General features: G+C 42.6%; 1 protein-coding gene across 1 annotated transcript in view; it reads left to right on the forward strand.

The window, feature by feature from the left end:
- The first annotated feature begins 4,477 nt into the window (after positions 1-4,477).
- mindy2 (MINDY lysine 48 deubiquitinase 2) overlaps positions 4,478-19,757 on the forward strand; it is a 75,718-nt gene continuing 60,438 nt past the window's right edge. The window contains exons 1-3 of the mRNA XM_084321989.1: positions 4,478-5,504; positions 7,470-7,527; positions 15,907-15,971. Of these exons, the coding sequence (XP_084178115.1) occupies positions 4,536-5,504; positions 7,470-7,527; positions 15,907-15,971 (1,092 nt within the window). The 5' untranslated portion in view covers positions 4,478-4,535. The remainder of the gene's footprint in view (positions 5,505-7,469; positions 7,528-15,906; positions 15,972-19,757) is intronic.

The raw sequence follows: 19,757 nt of genomic DNA on the forward strand, positions 1-19,757 counted from the left end.
ATCCGCCGAGACGAAACCAAGCGCTCCCAAACCGCCGAGGATCCGAAAGCAAGGTTGCTCTGACGACCAGCAAACCACTAAGAGAAGACTCGTGTTGTCATGGGAACCCTAGACAACAACCATACCACCCCAGCACGAGAGAAGAACGCTCTGACGGCCGCAGCTGATCCGAGCATGGATCAACTGCCTCATCAAAGAGACAATTAGATATACCAAAGAGACGATGTACTTGTTTTGATTCATAAGCTGTGGTTTATTAAGAAATAGAAATAAACACCGCAGTTTGTTTGATTGAACCACCTTGTCAGCTTCTTTCCTTTAATTGAACCAAACATCTGAAATACCAAACAATGCAGAGGAGAAGGGTAAAAAGACTATACGATCACAGAACTTAGATATAGGTATAAATGAAGATAGAGATACTTCACATCCTAGGTTGTCAAAGTGGGCAGGGGTGAGGTGGGTTCTGGGGGTATGGTCAAGTAGTAGTCTGACCAGTTTGTTTTGTGATGTTTGTAATCTTGTTTTAAGCGCCTTTGAGGTGCTTTGGTACCATGAGGTGCACGCATAGTCGTAGTACCCTTGAATGAGTGCTCCTGCCAGAGTCTTCAGGGTATTCTTGTTTACCAGAGAGGAGATCCGGTACAAGAATCTAGTTTGTTGGTTGACTTTTTTTATTACATTGGATGCCATTTTGTCACAGGAAAGATTTGTCTCTAGGATGGAACCCAGGTAGGTAATTTCCTCTTTCCTTGTGACAATATTGTCACCCACTGTAACTGAGAAGCCGTCGGTCTTGCTGAGTTTGTTATTTGAACCGAAGAGAATGGACTCTGTTTTGCCCATGTGTAATGATAGTTTGTTATCAGCGAGCCATATGCAGATTTTGCTTAGTTCTGAGCTGAGGGTTTTTTCAACCTGCAACTTGTTCTTGTCAGAGACCAGCAGGGCTGAGTCGTCCGCAAACAGGAACAAGTTGCAGTCACAGGCTGACAACATGTCATTTGCATAAATTAGGAAGAGTAGCGGTCCTAGTATGCTTCCTTGTGGAACACCACAGCTCACTGTGAGGGGGGGGATAGAGTACCGTTTACCTCTACCATCTGTTCTCTCCCCTCCAGGTAGGATTTCATCCAGCTCACTGATAAACTCATCAAAACCAATTGCTTTTAGCTTGTCAATCAGAATGGAGTGATTGACAGTGTCGAAGGCCTTTTGTAGGTCCAGCATGACCATGCCGCAGTATTTGCCAGCGTCCACCTCTTGTTTGATGTGGTCGTTCAAATAGAGGAGGCATGTGTCAGTGGAGTGGGACGTTCTGAAGCCAGATTGGAATTCGTAGATTCGATTTTTTTCCGCCAGGTACTTTTCGACCTGTTCGTAGACTATTTTCTCCATGACTTTCGAGATGGAGGTAAGAATAGAAACAGGGCGGTAGTTGCCCGGGTCTAATTTGCTGGCCTTTTTGTGCAGAGGGGTCACTCTCGCAATTTTGAAGTCCTTGGGGACGTGTCCCTGTTTTATAGAGAGGTTTATTAGGTGTGTGATGACTGGGGTGATGGCGGCTGCTGAGTCTCTGAGGAATTTGGAGGGGATGTTGTCATGGCCAGTGGCCTTGTTAGGTTGGAGGGCGCTCAATTTTTTGAGTACCTCATCGGTTGTTACCATTTCAAGTTTGAAGTCGTCTTTGTGGACCCCTAGGTTTTTGTAATATGCTACTATGTGTTCTACCCCATAATGCCCTGAGTGGGAGGGTAGTTTGTTTACCAGTGTTGTGGCTATGTTTGTGAAGAAGATGTTTAAGTAATTGGCTACATCCAGCTTGTCTGTGATGAGCGTGTTGTCCGTCTTTATGTTTATGTTTGAAAATCTGGTTTTAAGTTTGTTACTGCAGCCTAGTTGATTATTGAGTAATTTCCAAAGTTCGCAGGGTTTGTTTTTGTTTTCCTCAGTTTTGTCGTTGATGAAATTTCTTTTTGCGGTTTTGATCATGGTGTTTACGTCATTTCTTAGTCTGTTTCTTTGAATTTTTTGTTCAACCACGTGGGCTTGGAGTTCACTGTTTGAGCTTTTGGAAAGCTTTGTCTGACTTTTATGAAGTTCAGAGCATTTTTTGTCTCTGGTTTTCATAGCGGCCAGTATTTCAGTGTGCATCCATGGCTCAGCGCGATTTTTAACCCTGGTGGTTCTTAGGGGTGCCATGTTGTTGAGTATTGTTGTGAATTTGGTTTTGAATCCAAGCCATGTTTCTTCAACCTGTGTACCACTGAGTTCATCTGACCAGTCCAAGCTCCCCAGTTCTAGGTTAAAGGTCTCTCTAGAGTAAGTTTTGAGGTCTCTAGATGTGACTGTTTTGTGACAGTCGGCCTTCTGTTTTAGCTTTTTGCGGGTACAGAAAATCATATAATGATCACTTAACCCGCATGCTATCACCCCTTTATTGGAGATCATGGACTTGTCAGAGGTCAAAATGAGGTCAATGGTGGTTTGTGTCGAATCACATACCCTTGTGGGTTGGGTGATTAGCTGGCTGAAACCGTGCAGATCAGAAAATCTACTGAAGGCCTTGAAGACGGGTGCTGCTTTACGCAGCATATCCGTGTTCCAGTCCCCAATACGAATTTTTTCTACCCCCTCCACCCCAGCTAAACAACCATCAAGTGTGTCATAAAAGCCATTCTGTTCTGGTGGTCTATAGATTGTGCCTACTAGTACTGGTTTCGCCCTGTCTAATAAGATTTCAATCCAAACAGTTTCAATTTCGTCATGGTTAAGGTCAGTACGGTTGATGAATTTGGTATGTTTGTGTATATACACACAGACGCCACCTCCATACTGGTTTCTATCCCTCCTGACTATTGAGTAGTTTTCAATTTCAATCTCTGGATCCTGTGGAACAATATGTTAGCCTTACCGTTTTAAAACAATTGTTTGATTTCAGCCAGTTTAGGTCTCAGGCTGTTTGTATTAAGGTGGAATATATGAAGTCCATTCTTGTTGGTAATCTGATTGATGTCGTCACACTGGTGGTAACTCTGTTCATTTGTGTCCTGTGGTGGGGGGAGGGGGGGTGTTGTTGTTTGTGCCGTGAGTGGGGAGGGGGGGAGGGGGTGATCCTTTGTCCTTTGCTGGAGTCTGTATTCCTCTGTGTGAAAGCCCGTGACAAACCCTTAATTTCTCCCAAAATGAAAGCCTCGCCTAGTTTTGCCAAAGTGATCATTTGAAATACAAAATCTTGTAACTATTTGCTGGGAAAAGAAATATCATTTTTATGCATGGATTACTAGATTTCAACTACAGTAAATACAACTTTCTCTTGTGCATTTCCAGGTTGTTAATCAAGATAGGTAAATATTTGAGCTGAAGTGCAGGCTGGGTATTGTCAACAAAGGGAACAGATGATGGAATAACAACAGACTGGCCTCTGGTAGCACAGGGTTGATTGAGGACACCATGACTCAATAAGACCTAATACCAGGTGGTCATAAGATGTTTTGAAAATGTAGGAAAATAGTTATTGCAGCAGTATATTATGACTGGTCATAGGAATTATTGAATTATAGATGCCTTTCTTTGGAATTATGAATTGCCAAAGTTATACCAAACAGTATAACTTGGAATAAAGACCAGTCATAACACACACACAGGCTATAATTACATATGTGTACTATGGCAGATAGATAGTGGCATCGAATCAATGGTCTGTCGTTGTTTTGATTGGCCCTAATAGTCTATTGTTGCTGCCTGACCTGCTAGGTTGCCTCTGGCTCTGATATTGTTTTTTGTGTAATTCTTTTTATTTATTTTTTGTATTTATGTGCAACTTTTGTATTCCCTTGCTGCAGCTTGTCTTGGCCAGGTCTCATTTGAAAGAGTTTTTTTTTTTTTGTATCTCAATGTGACTTTCCTGGTTAAAAAAAAAAAGAATAGATGCATCAAGAAACTTTTTTTATGCCAAGTTCTATGTTGTACTTCAGTGGATAATTCAATTGAGTGGCTTGACATGAAGGGGCAGCAGGGAAGCATGGTGTACTCACTCTGAACTTTTTTTTTTAAACCAAGAACCAAGAATTTCACTCCTCTATGCTGTAACAGAATAGACAGATGTGACAAAGAAGCTGATTCTGATTCATCTTTTATCGCTGCGTGGGTTTGTCAGTGGTGGTAATCAAATAAAGAGACCCTTCTATACACAAATCTGCTTTTCTAAATCCAAGGTCATCACTGCAAATCAATTGGGGGAAAAAATAATACAATTTATGGCCCTTATGGGAACAACAAGCTTAAACAAACAAATGTGCTGTTGTTGAAATATCCGACCTAGCTATATAATATAGGCCATCACCCGAACGCCTCCCAATAAATTGACCAGCAAACGAGTTGACTTTGGTTTTCTCCCGCCCCCCACTGGTAGGATAAAAAAAATACACATTGATGACGTCATTGGTAGAGATGTCATGGCGTTTGTGGGGCTGAAGCTACTAGAGCTAGAGCAGAAATTTAGCTAAAAATCTGTCGACAGTTTGTAAATCGAAATGGAGAAAAATGCAAACCTGCATCGAGATATTGAAGGGAGTTCTCTGTGCACCACCATCGCAGGGGAGACGGGTGATATCACAGCTGTCGGCGGAATAAAAGGAGCTACAGATACGTGCACGAATAGTGACCCTTCTCTCAGTACTTTGGTTAACGTTAGTTGTAATAATAGCACCAGTATTTCTCCTGGCTCTGCTAATGTCACGTCCATTGCTGAGAAATCAGACGTGACCGCAATGATCGACATCCTCTCGGTGCAGGAGAAGGACATTGGACCGAGTGGATCGCGGTCGGAACCCGGTGATCAGATGAGTAACGGGATGGGACGTGACTCGGAGCTGGCTACAGGACACAGCGAGGAGGGTGGCACTGGCGAGGAGGGTGGCACTGGCACATCAAACAGCGAGGAGGGTGGCACCACTGGCACCTCAAAGTTAGTAAACAACAAGAATGATGGTCCTTGCGGGGCGTGTGGTGGTGCGAGGAGCACTGACGCGCCAGCTGAGACCACGGCTTGTGCACAAGTTGCACAAATGAAGCTCGCTATCAAACCGACACGTTTTTGTCCAGACAGCGATATGGTGGTAACGGGAAACAGATCGGGACTATCGAACGATCGCACCGTATCCGAGGGATTGCCAAGTGGCAGTGACCCCCCTGACCCCAGCCCGGCTGCAGAATCCCGCAGCATAGATTCACTTGAGTCGTTCTCGAACCTTAATTCCTGCCCCAGCTCCGACCTGAACAGCGACGGGCTGGAGGACAGAGGGCTGGCCTCGGCTCTACAGAGCGAGTACGGGGCGGACGGGATTCAGATCCCGTGCAACAAGGACAGGGGCGCTGGTCAGTCCATATACCACATCAAGTGGATCAAATGGAGGGATGAAAACACACCGATCATCACCCAGAACGAAAATGGCCCATGCCCGTTACTAGCCATTATGAATGTGCTTTTGCTAGCATGGAAGGTAAAGTCCCCGAGATTAGTTTACACACCGCTAGACAATTTGAGACTGCTCACTTAATATATAATAACCATGTCATCACTGTGTTATTGTTTGAATTAGACCCGCACACTAATTGTATGTCAGTTTCATTATGTTAAATTAAAAGAAAATACATTATCCTTTCTACTTCACTAACATTTCTTTGAGCAAATAAGTGGCATCGAGACATTACACGAATGGGCTTGTCACCTGTCAAAATGTGAGAATACTCTTAGAATGTAAAGCTTATGTCTGTAGCTCAGACAGGCTGCTAGGCCATATTCCTCCAATGGGAATTCTGACACCCCTCCTTAATACTCCAGTTTTTATACGAATATATTGATTATTTGGTCTAATGCGTGCATGATTAGTTCAGTCAGAATATCATAATAGATTTTCATCATACTTGAAATTTGAAGTCAAGTAATTCTGCACAGCAACCAGAGTATGATTTGGAGTTATCAATGGGAAGGTGTAGTAGTCTATTCATAGTATTTGCATGACATGTCATGCCATGCCTACCAATAGGTGCAGTACCATGGCTCACATTGGCATCCATTGTCATTTAATGATAATTGCCTGTTATTTGATTGCACTTTTCACTTTTTCTTTAAATTTTTAAATTTGGATTCAAATGTATTGTCATCATACAGCACAAGTATAGCACAACAAAAAGGAGTTTGGCATCCAACCAGAGTGCAAATGAAGCAGTAAAGTGCAATAGTAATGTACAGGTGATTAAACTGGGTATGCAATATATAAATGAGTACTACTGAGTAATAGTGCTAATCAGATTTATATACATAGTTGTAGTATTATTATGCACAGTGATACAGGTATAAAGACACTATGGTAGTATGTCATACTGGCCAGCAGTGTAGGTAAGGGATATGTACAGATAATATAGATTTAGTATCTACAGATATCTAAAAAGGATTATGCAGGTTTGATTGATTGATTGAAAACTTTATTAACAGATTGCAGAATGGGTACAATACAGTACGGTTAACTGCTAAGAGGATGCAGACCAGAAAAATACTTTTGTCTTGTTTACATCAGGGTCCTCCATTTTAAATTCATCAAGACATTTATGACATACCAGACATACAAATATACAGTACTGTGTGAGAAAAAGAGATCATAAAAAAATATATACATCCGAAGGGGAAGAAACTGTACATTTGAGGGGGTTGTGTGGGTGGGGGGGGGGGGGGGGGGGGGGGGGGGTTGGACATTTACCGGGGCCAGTTTCTAATTGCAGCCACCTGTAGGTGCTCTTTGAGAGCATTTTTGAAGGAGGGTAGGGATTCACATTATTTTACGGCTGTGGGTAGGTTGTTCCACATTATTGTGGCATAGGTATGTAGACAGATGTGGATATATATATACGGTAAGAATAAATAGGTATATACAATATACACGTTATATACAGCATTATTGTACATGCTATCATAGATAGTTATATGGGTTATATGCAGGTATATAAGTAGGTATGGAAGGATTATATGCTGGTATATTCAGACAGATATGGATATACTGTATACGGTAAATATAAATGTATATGGTATATACAGCAGTATTGTACATGCTATCATAGTTATATGGGTAGACTATAGTATGAGGTTTGTCGAGTCAATGCCAACCAAGATGTCTGAAATGGAATACTGTGATTTCCCCATTAATTGTACAGCCTTAGTGTGAATGCCTTCTTTAATCGCCCCTGGGAGCATGAGTGACATGGTGGGCCATTTTAAAGGGTCTTATTGGTGGGTCGTATTGCAAAATATGGTTATGACTATAAACTGACTAACTGCTGACATGGCACATGTGGTGACTTTAAAAACACTGCTACTCCTATTTTACAAACTAAATGTATGTTTGATTCTAATTTTGAGTAGGCTAAGTTTTGCACATTACTGAATGGTCGCCCATGTGGGTCAATTGCAGGTTAAGATGCCACCTATGATGGAAATCATAACTGCAGAACAACTTATGGAATATCTTGGTAAGTATTTGTAGGTGCACAAACCTGTTTCTTTTTTAATGGAATATCTTGGTGAGTATTTGTAGGTGTGAAACCTGTTTTTATGCAATAGAATATCATGTCTAAACAATAATAGCATAGTATCATTGGTTGAAGTAGACACATTAATGTATTTTTTTTTCTGTGACCTCATCCTGAAATCAAAGGACTGTATTTTGTTTTTGTTTCTTATCAATTTACATGTCCGGCTCTCACACTGGTCTGTGTCTCTGTCCATGTGTGTAGTGCAGAGGTATAAGATTAGGGATGGGAATTGATAAGATTTTATCGATACAATTCCATTATCGATTTTGCTTATCGATCTGATTCTTTATCGATTCCCTTATCGATTCCTGCTATAAAAAATTCTCCACTTTTTTTCTCCTCTTTTCTATTTTTCTCCCATCCCAATTCTCCCCTCCCCTGTCTTGAACGTTGCTCGCATATGCCCCCCACTGGCCGGTTGTAGGGAGGATAGAAGCCTTGCATCACGTGTCCCCTCCGATACACGAGGAGGCAGCCTGTCACATCTTTTCACCTGCCAGCGCGGACTCTCATTGGCGAGGTGTAACGTGTGGGAGGCTCACACTACCCCCGCCATCTCCTGTCTCTGCTGTGCAGGCGCCCCAACCGACCTGTAGGAGTCGCTGTCCACAACGTCCAGATTACCACCCATATACTTCCACCCGCTAACTCTGCCAGTTGAGTTAGTATGACGACTGGCCCAAGCCGGAGGCAACGCCGACAGCCGGAGTCGAACCCGGTGTCTCTTGCGTTGGTGACAAGCGCAATGTCCGCTGCGCCACCCAGCCACCTGATTCCTGATACATTTATAATTTAAATAAATAAATTGGAAATGCAACAGAACTAAGCTGATTAGAATAACAACATGCAACTTGACATTTCTGATTGTCATTTCTTGTTGAGCCCCCATGTCAGAAAAATACAAAAAATAAAAAATAAATTAACTATACACTTAAATAAAATAATATATTTGAGAACTAATTTAATCTATTGAACTGTAGTTGCATTCAATGCAATGAGCATGGCTATTTAGCTAGCTAACGGCTAACGTTACTTTACCATGTAATGTAAATGAATGACTAGGATGCAAAGCACCTTCAGTTTTCACTGCACACACAAAAAGGTCGCAATATCGAGCCCTTTAGGTTTTCCTAGTCAAGGAATCAAATAGTCTGCTATGGCTGCATGCGTGGCGCTAATGTTATAGTTTTTAAATGCGCAACTGTCGGAAAAACATGGCATCGATAAGAGGAATCGATAGTCACAGAGGCATGCCATTCCAGGAATCGGACAATTAGGAACCGGTTTCCAATCGATTCCGATTCTCGATTCTAGGGATGCCCCGATCGATCGGCCACCGATCGTTATCGGCCGATAATCAGTATAAATATGCGATCGGTGATCGGTGATAATGCTTTATTTTCGCAGATCGTCAAAACCGATCTCACTCGCTGTTGCTGAGTTCTGTCTCAGACACCGGGTGGTGCGGCGTCTGCTCATCCCTCCAGCCCCTCCCGCACGCATGTAAACACGGGTCTAGTCTAGTGAGACGGGACACGGGAGGACGGCGTCTCCCTGAGCTAACGTTAGCTTAGCTACCGTTACAAAATGACCCAGTCAACTATTCACTTTTAGTTTAATACATGATGAGGCATTGTCTAACCGAACGGTATCTAGCCGGCCAGCTACCGATAGCTCCTGACATCAACAAACGCTCCAGCAAGTCTAGTAGAGACGTGTATGATACCTCAGCTAGCTCATGTTAGCTGACGCCAGCTCACTGTTCAAAACGAAATGTCCCATTGAACTAAATAATTCACTGAAGCGTTGTATTAACGTTATATATCCGGCTAGCAGTAGCTACAGATAGTTCCTGATATCAATGTCTTATAACACTGATTCGATGCGTATTCGAGCTGAGGGCTTGCTGAACACAGTAACGTTATACCAATAGGGTCCAGGTGCAGCGCCGGAGAATCCTGGCCGTAGCTCGAGCCTACTAGAGTATAGGTCCAGCTGCAGCTCCGGAAAATCCTGGCCGTAGCTGGAGGCTACTAGAGTACACACAGACAGTGGAGCTTGTTGCGTGGTGGCGATGTCTCGCAGATAATACAAGTACAAGTCTAATTATATATTATATATATTTTATATAAAAAAAAAGAAAACGATCGGTATCGGCCGATATGGCTCACGACGATCGGTGATCGGTATCGGTGGCAAAAAACGTGATCAGGGCATCCCTACTCGATTCCCATCCCTAGATAAGATAAGATATTCCTTTTTGATCCCCTTGGATACCTAGACACTAAGGCTACGTTCACACTGCGAGCCTTAGTGCTCAATTCTGATTTATTGCTCAGATCAGATTTATTTTGTTTGGCTGTTCACCTTATTTTAATTTAATTTTTTTAATGTGGCCAATATCAGATTCCAGTGTGAACTGGTCATGCTCCTGAACTGACCCGCATGCACAAATGAACAATGAAGAAAGAAAGAAAGAAAGAAAGAAAGAAAGAAAGAAAGAAAGAAAGAAAGAAAGAAAGAAAGAAAGAAAGAAAGAAAGAAAGAAAGAAAGAAAGAAAGAAAGAAAGAAAGAAAGAAAGAAAGAAAGAAAGAAATTGCAACGAATGTCAATCCAGAGTAACGTAAAAGTTGCATGAAAATCGCATGACTGTTCAGACTGAGGTGTCATTGCAAAAGATCAGACCTGTATTTGATTTCGGACCGTATATGAAAGTGGCCCAAATCAGAATTGAAAAGATCAGATTCCATGTGATTAAATGTCAGAATCCGATCTGAGTCACATAGGCTCATCCAGTATGTGACTGCAGTCTGAACACAGCCACCGTGTCCTGCCTGGGAGGCTGGGAGTGAACTAACTTCATGAAGAATCACTGTATCCGGGCGTTCTCTTATCAACATGCTCACAACAAGGCTATGTCATTGGCCTAGCCAAAAGAGATTAAACCTAGAGGGGGACAGTTCCCATCTACACAGAACATCCAGAGGCAAATTCAGTTTTTCTACACAGAAGACAACACTTGCTTCTTCCTGATTTGAGATTCAGTGGTGATTGTAACACTGACCGTGACTAGGGGGCGACAGTGGCGTAGGAGGTAGAGCGGTCATTTGGTAATTGGAAGGTTCCCGGTTCGATTCCAGCTCCTCCTGGCAGTGTGTGTCGAAATGTCTTTGAGCAAGACACTTAACCCCTAACTGCACCCGATGAACCTTGCATGGTTGCCTCCGCCATCGGTGTGTGAATGTATGGGTGAATGTGAGGCATAAGTTGTAAAGCTCTTTGGATAAAAGCGCTATATAAATGCAGTCCATTTACCATGACCTTTATACATTACTGCCACTTAGTGGAAAAGGTGATGGGGATCAGTGACCTCATTACAGAATACATCTGGAGCCTCTAGGTGGCGCTAAAACAGTACATTTCTCCTACACGTGTTGTAGAAGAAGATCGCCTGACTCAAGTGGCGTAAGGAACAGGATACTTCATAAGTGCTCACTCTATCCAACTCTGTGGCCTAGCCTGCTCGGTTCTTTGGAGTGCCATTTCAGTTCTAGAGTTTCTAACCATGCCACATTGATGAAGACTTGCCAAGTAGTCCTCACCTGTAATCTTAAAGGAGAATACCACCCAATTTAAATTCATACATGTTATTCCTATGGTGCAAGGCGGTCGGTAAACACGAACAATTCAAATCCCAAATCCAAGTGCAAAGACTCAAACTTGGGATGTCATGGGATATAAAGGTCTGGAGCTGCTCCATAGATGGTGATTTTGGGAAAGATGGTGAACGTGACACAGCACCCAGGGGAATGTTCTGTATATACAGTATGGGTACGTTCTGTATATACAGTATGGGAACGTTCTGTATATACAGTATGGGGAACGTTCTGTATACAGTATGGGTATGTTCTGTATATACAGTATGGGTACGTTCTGTATATACAGTATGGGTACGTTCTGTATATACAGTATGGGTACGTTCTGTATATACAGTATGGGGAACGTTCTGTATATACAGTATGGGTACATTCTGTATATACAGTATGGGTACGTTCTGTATATACAGTATGGGGAACGTTCTGTATATACAGTATGGGAATGTTCTGTATATACAGTATGGGTACGTTCTGTATATACAGTATGGGTACGTTCTGTATATACAGTATGGGTACGTTCTGTATATACAGTATGGGTACGTTCTGTATATACAGTATGGGTACGTTCTGTATATACAGTATGGGGAACGTTCTGTATATACAGTATGGGTACGTTCTGTATATACAGTATGGGTACGTTCTGTATATACAGTATGGGGAACGTTCTGTATATACAGTATGGGTACGTTCTGTATATACAGTATGGGTACGTTCTGTATATACAGTATGGGAATGTTCTGTATATACAGTATGGGTACGTTCTGTATATACAGTATGGGTACGTTCTGTATATACAGTATGGGGAACGTTCTGTATATACAGTATGGGAACGTTCTGTATATACAGTATGGGTACGTTCTGTATATACAGTATGGGAATGTTCTGTATATACAGTATGGGTACGTTCTGTATATACAGTATGGGTACGTTCTGTATATACAGTATGGGTACGTTCTGTATATACAGTATGGGTACGTTCTGTATATACAGTATGGGTACGTTCTGTATATACAGTATGGGTACGTTCTGTATATACAGTATGGGTACGTTCTGTATATACAGTATGGGGAACGTTCTGTATATACAGTATGGGTATGTTCTGTGTATACAGTATGGGTACGTTCTGTATATACAGTATGGGTACGTTCTGTATATACAGTATGGGTACGTTCTGTATATACAGTATGTGGTACGTTCTGTATATACAGTATGGGAACGTTCTGTATATACAGTATGGGTACGTTCTGTATATACAGTATGGGGAACGTTCTGTATATACAGTATGGGTACGTTCTGTATATACAGTATGGGTACGTTCTGTATATACAGTATGGGTACGTTCTGTATATACAGTATGGGAACGTTCTGTATATACAGTATGGGTACGTTCTGTATATACAGTATGGGAATGTTCTGTATATACAGTATGGGTACGTTCTGTATATACAGTATGGGTACGTTCTGTATATACAGTATGGGTACGTTCTGTATATACAGTATGGGTATGTTCTGTATATACAGTATGGGAATGTTCTGTATATACAGTATGGGTACGTTCTGTATATACAGTATGGGAATGTTCTGTATATACAGTATGGGTACGTTCTGTATATACAGTATGGGTACGTTCTGTATATACAGTATGGGTACGTTCTGTATATACAGTATGGGTACGTTCTGTATATACAGTATGGGAACGTTCTGTATATACAGTATGGGTACGTTCTGTATATACAGTATGGGAATGTTCTGTGTATACAGTATGGGAACGTTCTGTATATACAGTATGGGAATGTTCTGTATATACAGTATGGGAACGTTCTGTATATACAGTATGGGAATGTTCTGTATATACAGTATGGGAATGTTCTGTGTATACAGTATGGGTACGTTCTGTATGGTGGCAGGTTCCCCTTTGACCTGTTATTTGTGTCCTCAAGAGACGAGGACGGTGTGATTCCTACACTCTCAGAAGTGTGTGTGTGTGTGTGTGTGTGTGTGTGTGTGTGTGTGTGTGTGTGTGTGTGTGTGTGTGTGTGTGTGTGTGTGTGTGTGTGTGTGTGTGTGTGTGTGTGGGTTCGGGGGTATCCCCCATAGGCCCGGTCCTTTGCTTCCATCAGGGAAACGGGAGCCGTCTCTGCCCCCTGTGTGGCATGCAGAGCCTCATATACACCCCCTTCATAACTGGGGTGTTTATGCAATGTTGAAGTAGGGGTGTCTTCTTACACTCAGGGGTTCTCCTCCCAGCAAAGATGGAGGCGGTACCATGCTACCGGCTCTCCCGACAGCTGTGCCCTGGCCAACGTCGGTATCGATCCGTCGTTCTTTTGACTGCCGTATCGTTTGTCCCCACTTGACACGGGCCTCAAAGTGGGCCGGCGTTATAACGAGGATCCTAAACATCCCAAGCTTCGCGTCTGACCGTTTGGACTTTCGTTAGGGGTTAGTTTGTACCGAAAGCGGCGTGGGAGACTGTCCCGGAGATTATGCCTGTGGTTTTAAATGAGACGTCTGACAGACAGCCTGACATTATGGGTTTGTGCTCCGTTGAAGTGTAACGTACCAGTACCGACACCAATGCTCATCGACCACATTTACATGGTGGCCATTTTGCTCTTATGCCACGCTCAGGTTGGGATTCTTCTTTCCACCCTGTTCCCACCTAGGGTGTGAATATGGTCAACGAGGGCCAACACAGACAGAGTAGTGATTACTGGGTGAGATATATGTTGTATTTAAGAGAATAGAATAGAATATCTTTATTGTTAAAATTGTTAACTAATCCTAACTATTTAGGAGCAGCGTTGGTAGCCACAGTTCAGCGCCCAGGGATGCATACATGCATGTCTTTTCATGCATGGAAGATGGCCGGTTGTTGTTGTTGTTGTTGTTGTTGTTGTTGTTGTTGGGATCCAACAGCACGTCATGGAGGGGGCCAGTTCCCCAGCTGCAGCAGAGGCCCAGTCAGGGAGAACAGAGTCAGCTAGAACAGAGATGGGGGTAAGGGGCTTTCCCTGCCCTGGGAATAGAAACAACATTCAGTTGATTGGACCACGCTGAGTGTATTCTTGACCCGTTGTGAGGAAGACTGCATTTGAAAGATAATATGGATAAAATAATTTGGATGCACTTATACAACAGCTTACCAAAAGAAAACATAATTTCAGCAATAATTCACATTGAATTGGTCATATTAGCTCTGCGATTAAAACATTCTACAGGCAGGGGCGGTCAGGTGGCGTAACGGAGATTGCGTTCGTCACCAACCCCGGAGCGGCTGGATTCGCCTGTTCGAATCCAGCTCACAGCTCCGGGGTTGTCACCAGCTTGGCTGGCCGTTCACACTAATACAATTGGCTGTATTAGAGGGTGGGAGAAGCTGGCGGGTGGGTCCGGGTCGTTGTAAACAGCGACTCCTACAGTTCGGTCGGGGCGCCTGCTAAGCGCGGATAGGACCTGAGTGGGATAGTGTGATCCTTCCACACGCTACGCCCTCTCAGGGAGGATCCGCGCTGCCAGGTGAAAAGAAGCGGTTGATTGGCTGGACGTGTGTCGGAGGAAGCACGTGGTAGCCTCCACTCTCCCAGATGATCTGACTGTGGGGGGTAAGTGCGCAGCGACCAGGAAGGGGATTGGCAATTGGCATAACAACTAACATTGGGATGGGAGAAAATCGGAGGAAAAAGGAGGGGGAAAAAGGAGGGGGAAAAAGATAATAAAAAAAAAAAAAAAAAACATTCTACAGGCTGTGAACTTTCAGCCTTGTAGTTGCAATAATAATAATACTTATAATAATAATATAATTGCCTACCCCTACAATATTGTACAGGCATGGATTTGTTTCAAAAGGCATTTGTTACATAAAGTAAAGCTAGCCGCACAATTCTAACCAAAAGTTTGGCTGTGATTCCAGTGTGAGAGACTGCTATGTCCCACACTAGCGGTGGGCTTGAGGAGAATGTTAATCAGGACGGCCGCTACACTGTGGTGCTGAGGAGGCTGAGGGAGACCTGGCTGGAGCTATAGGCAGCAGTGTGTTAGCCTCAGCAGAACTATAGGCAGCAGTGTGTTAGCCTCAGCAGAACTATAGGCAGCAGTGTGTTAGCCTCAGCAGAACTATAGGCAGCAGTGTGTTAGCCTCAGCAGAACTATAGGCAGCAGTGTGTTAGCCTCAGCAGAACTATAGGCAGCAGTGTGTTAGCCTCAGCAGAACTATAGGCAGCAGTGTGTTAGCCTCAGCAGAACTATAGGCAGCAGTGTGTTAGCCTCAGCAGAACTATAGGCAGCAGTGTGTTAGCCTCAGCAGATGTTTTCCAACAGACCTGTGTGCCTAACGGTAGCTGAGCTGACAGCCTTCTCTAGCGGCACCCTACTGGCAAGGGACTTACTGACCCCACATGCTTGGCTCGAACCCTTCCTGGAAGAACAGCTGGCCGGTGCTTAACGCTCCACTCACTGAGGATTAGAAGCATCTTTGGAGCATCTGCTGTCGATAGTCACTTTCTCTGCACTACATGTGATTGACTAGAGAAGGCATTTTGATCATCTGTGGATATCCCTGCTTACAGAGAAGGGGACTATACTTGTTCTGTTGACACATCCACTCTGGTCGTCTTTAATGAGCTTCCTCGCCCTGTTTCTTTGATTCTTCCTCGGCAGGAGACTACATCCTTGACGCCAAGCCTAAAGAGATCTCTGAGGCCCAGCGGTTAAACTATGAGCAGGTGAGGACTGGTGCTGCTTAATCAGGATTATTAGGGACTAAATGAGCCCATGGCTGCAACTGCATCTCTCTCTCTCTCTCTCTCTCTCTCTCTCTCTCTCTCTCTCTCTCTCTCTCTCTCTCTCTCTCTCTCTCTCTCTCTCTCTCTCTCTCTCTCTCTCTCTCTCTGCCCCCCCCCCCTCTCTACTTAGCATAGAATATCAAGTCAAATATATTTAGACAGCCCGATATCACAAATACATCTCAATGGGCTTCACATCACAATGGAGCAACACCCCCCTCACCTTAATCCTCAATGAAGATGAGGAAAAACTCAACTCAACAAGGGAATCAAACCTCAGAGGGTGCAGGCATGCGATACTGGATCCTGAAAATACCTCTCTTGTCTTATCTCTGTTATTATTGCCGTTGTCTGTAATGATTTATGAATGGTAATACAGACGGTGAAGTGGTTAGTAGGAGGTTAACTAACTCATTCCCATGCAGTGTGTTTGTGCCCACGCTCCAGTCCGTTGGCCCCAAGGAGGTGGAAAGGCCAGTGTATTTTTATGTAATATGGAAATAAACACTCAGTTTATCATCTTCACGACCAAATGAGGCTGCAGACCCCGGCTCTCTCCCTCACTCTTATAGACGTTACATAAGATGCATGTTGCAAAGGCAAAGGGGACAACCGGGGTCGTGGGCATCACATTGAGTTGTTTCACATGGCTGTTCAGCTGCAGGCGGGTGGTGGGGCCGTGCGTGCGTGCATATATATGTGTGTGTGTGTGTGTGCGTGTGCGTGTGCGTGTGTGTGTGTGTGTGTGCGTGTGCGTGTGTGTGTGTGCGTGTGTGTGTGTGTGTGTGTGCGTGTGCATGTTATTATAAATTAGTATGGGTGTCTCATTTGTAGAGGCAATAGAGATGGAGCTTCAGCCACATAATTATATACTGTATATATAACCAGCTCGAGCTATAGAACTATATACTCTTTATATAACCAGCTCGAGCTATAGAACTATATACTCTTTATATAACCAGCTCGAGCTATAGAACTATATACTCTTTATATAACCAGCTCGAGCTATAGAACTATATACTCTTTATATACCCAGCTTCAGCTATAGAACTATATACTCTTTATATAACCAGCTCCAGCTATAGAACTATATACTCTTTATATAACCAGCTCCAGCTATAGAACTATATACTCTTTATATAACCAGCTCCAGCTATAGAACTATATACTCTTTATATAACCAGCTCCAGCTATAGAACTATATACTCTTTATATAACCAGCTCCAGCTATAGAACTATATACTCTTTATATAACCAGCTCCAGCTATAGAACTATATACTCTTTATATAACCAGCTCCAGCTATAGAACTATATACTCTTTATATAACCAGCTCCAGCTATAGAACTATATACTCTTTATATAACCAGCTCCAGTTATAGAACTATATACTCTTTATATAACCAGCTCCAGCTATAGAACTATATACTCTTTATATAACCAGCTCCAGCTATAGAACTATATACTCTTTATATAACCAGCTCCAGCTATAGAACTATATACTCTTTATATAACCAGCTCCAGCTATAGAACTATATACTCTTTATATAACCAGCTCCAGCTATAGAACTATATACTCTTTATATAACCAGCTCCAGCTATAGAACTATATACTCTTTATATAACCAGCTCCAGCTATAGAACTATATACTCTTTATATACCCAGCTTCAGCTATAGAACTATATACTCTTTATATAACCAGCTCCAGCTATAGAACTATATACTCTTTATATAACCAGCTCCAGGGGCGGCTAGGTGGCGGCTCAGTGGGCAAGGCGCTCGCCACCAACGCAGGAGATGCTGGGTTCGAGCCCAGCTCTCGGCGTTGCTACCAGCTTGGCTGGTCGTTCATACTAATACAATTGGCAGTATTAGGGGGTGGGAAGCTGGTGGGTGGAGATCGGACGTTGTGGACAGCGACTCCCACAGGTCGGTTGGTGCGCCTGCGCAGTAGAATCAGGAAGCGACGAGGGCGGCGTGTCCCTCCCACGCAGACCCTCGCCGCTGAGAGATCGCGCTGTGCAGGTGAAAAGATGCGACGGCTGCCTCCTCGAGTACCGGAGGGGACACGTGATGCAAGGCTTCGTCCACATTGCAGCCGGCTTGTGGGAGGCATGGCCTAACAGCGTTCGAGACAGGGGAGGGTAATGGACCTGTCTCAAAACCCTGCCCTCTTTTCTTGATCCTCCAATCACAGCTGTCGCTTACCTCTGACTTCCTCGTACAAACAAAGTTTGTACGAGGAAGTCCGAGGTAAGCGACAGCTGTGATTGGAGGATCAAGAAAAGGGGCAGGGTTTGAGACAGGTCTAAATAGAAAACGGGGAGAAAAAGTAGATCAAAAAAATATATAACCAGCTCCAGCTATAGAACTATATACTCTTTATATAACCAGCTCCAGCTATAGAACTATATACTCTTTATATAACCAGCTCCAGCTATAAAACTATATACTCTTTATATAACCAGCTCCAGCTATAGAACTATATACTCTTTATATAACCAGCTCCAGCCATAGAACTATATACTCTTTATATAACCAGCTCCAGCTATAGAACTATATACTTTTTATATAACCAGCTCCAGCTATAGAACTATATACTCTTTATATAACCAGCTCCAGCTATAGAACTATATATTCTTTATATACCCAGCTCCAGCTATAGAACTATATACTCTTTATATAACCAGCTCCAGCTATAGAACTATATACTCTTTATATACCCAGCTCCAGCTATAGAACTATATACTCTTTATATAACCAGCTCCAGCTATAGAGCTATATACTCTTTATATAACCAGCTCCAGCTATAGAACTATATACTCTTTATATAACCAGCTCCAGCTATAGAACTATATACTCTTTATATAACCAGCTCCAGCTATAGAACTATATACTCTTTATATAACCAGCTCCAGCTATAGAACTATATACTCTTTATATAACCAGCTCCAGCTATAGAACTATATACTCTTTATATAACCAGCTCCAGCTATAGAACTATATACTCTTTATATAACCAGCTCCAGCTATAGAACTATATACTCTTTATATAACCAGCTCCAGCTATAGAACTATATACTCTTTATATAACCAGCTCCAGCTATAGAACTATATACTCTTTATATAACCAGCTCCAGCTATAGAACTATATACTCTTTATATAACCAGCTCCAGCTATAGAACTATATACTCTTTATATAACCAGCTCGAGCTATAGAACTATATACTCTTTATATAACCAGCTCCAGCTATAGAACTATATACTCTTTATATAACCAGCTCCAGCTATAGAACTATATACTCTTTATATAACCAGCTCCAGCTATAGAACTATATACTCTTTATATAACCAGCTCCAGCTATAGAACTATATACTCTTTATATACCCAGCTTCAGCTATAGAACTATATACTCTTTATATAACCAGCTCCAGCTATAGAACTATATACTCTTTATATAACCAGCTCCAGCTATAGAACTATATACTCTTTATATACCCAGCTCCAGCTATAGAACTATATACTCTTTATATAACCAGCTCCAGCTATAGAACTATATACTCTTTATACCCAGCTCCAGCTATAGTATTATATACTCTTTATACCCAGCTCCAGCTATAGTATTATATACTCTTTATACCCAGCTCCAGCTATAGTATTATATACTCTTTATACTCAGCTCCAGCTATAGAACTATATACTCTTTATACCCAGCTCCAGCTAT

The sequence above is a fragment of the Notolepis coatsorum genome (genome assembly GCF_963971535.1).
Source record: "Notolepis coatsorum genome assembly, chromosome: 1".
Taxonomy (NCBI): Eukaryota; Metazoa; Chordata; class Actinopteri; order Aulopiformes; family Paralepididae; genus Notolepis; species Notolepis coatsorum.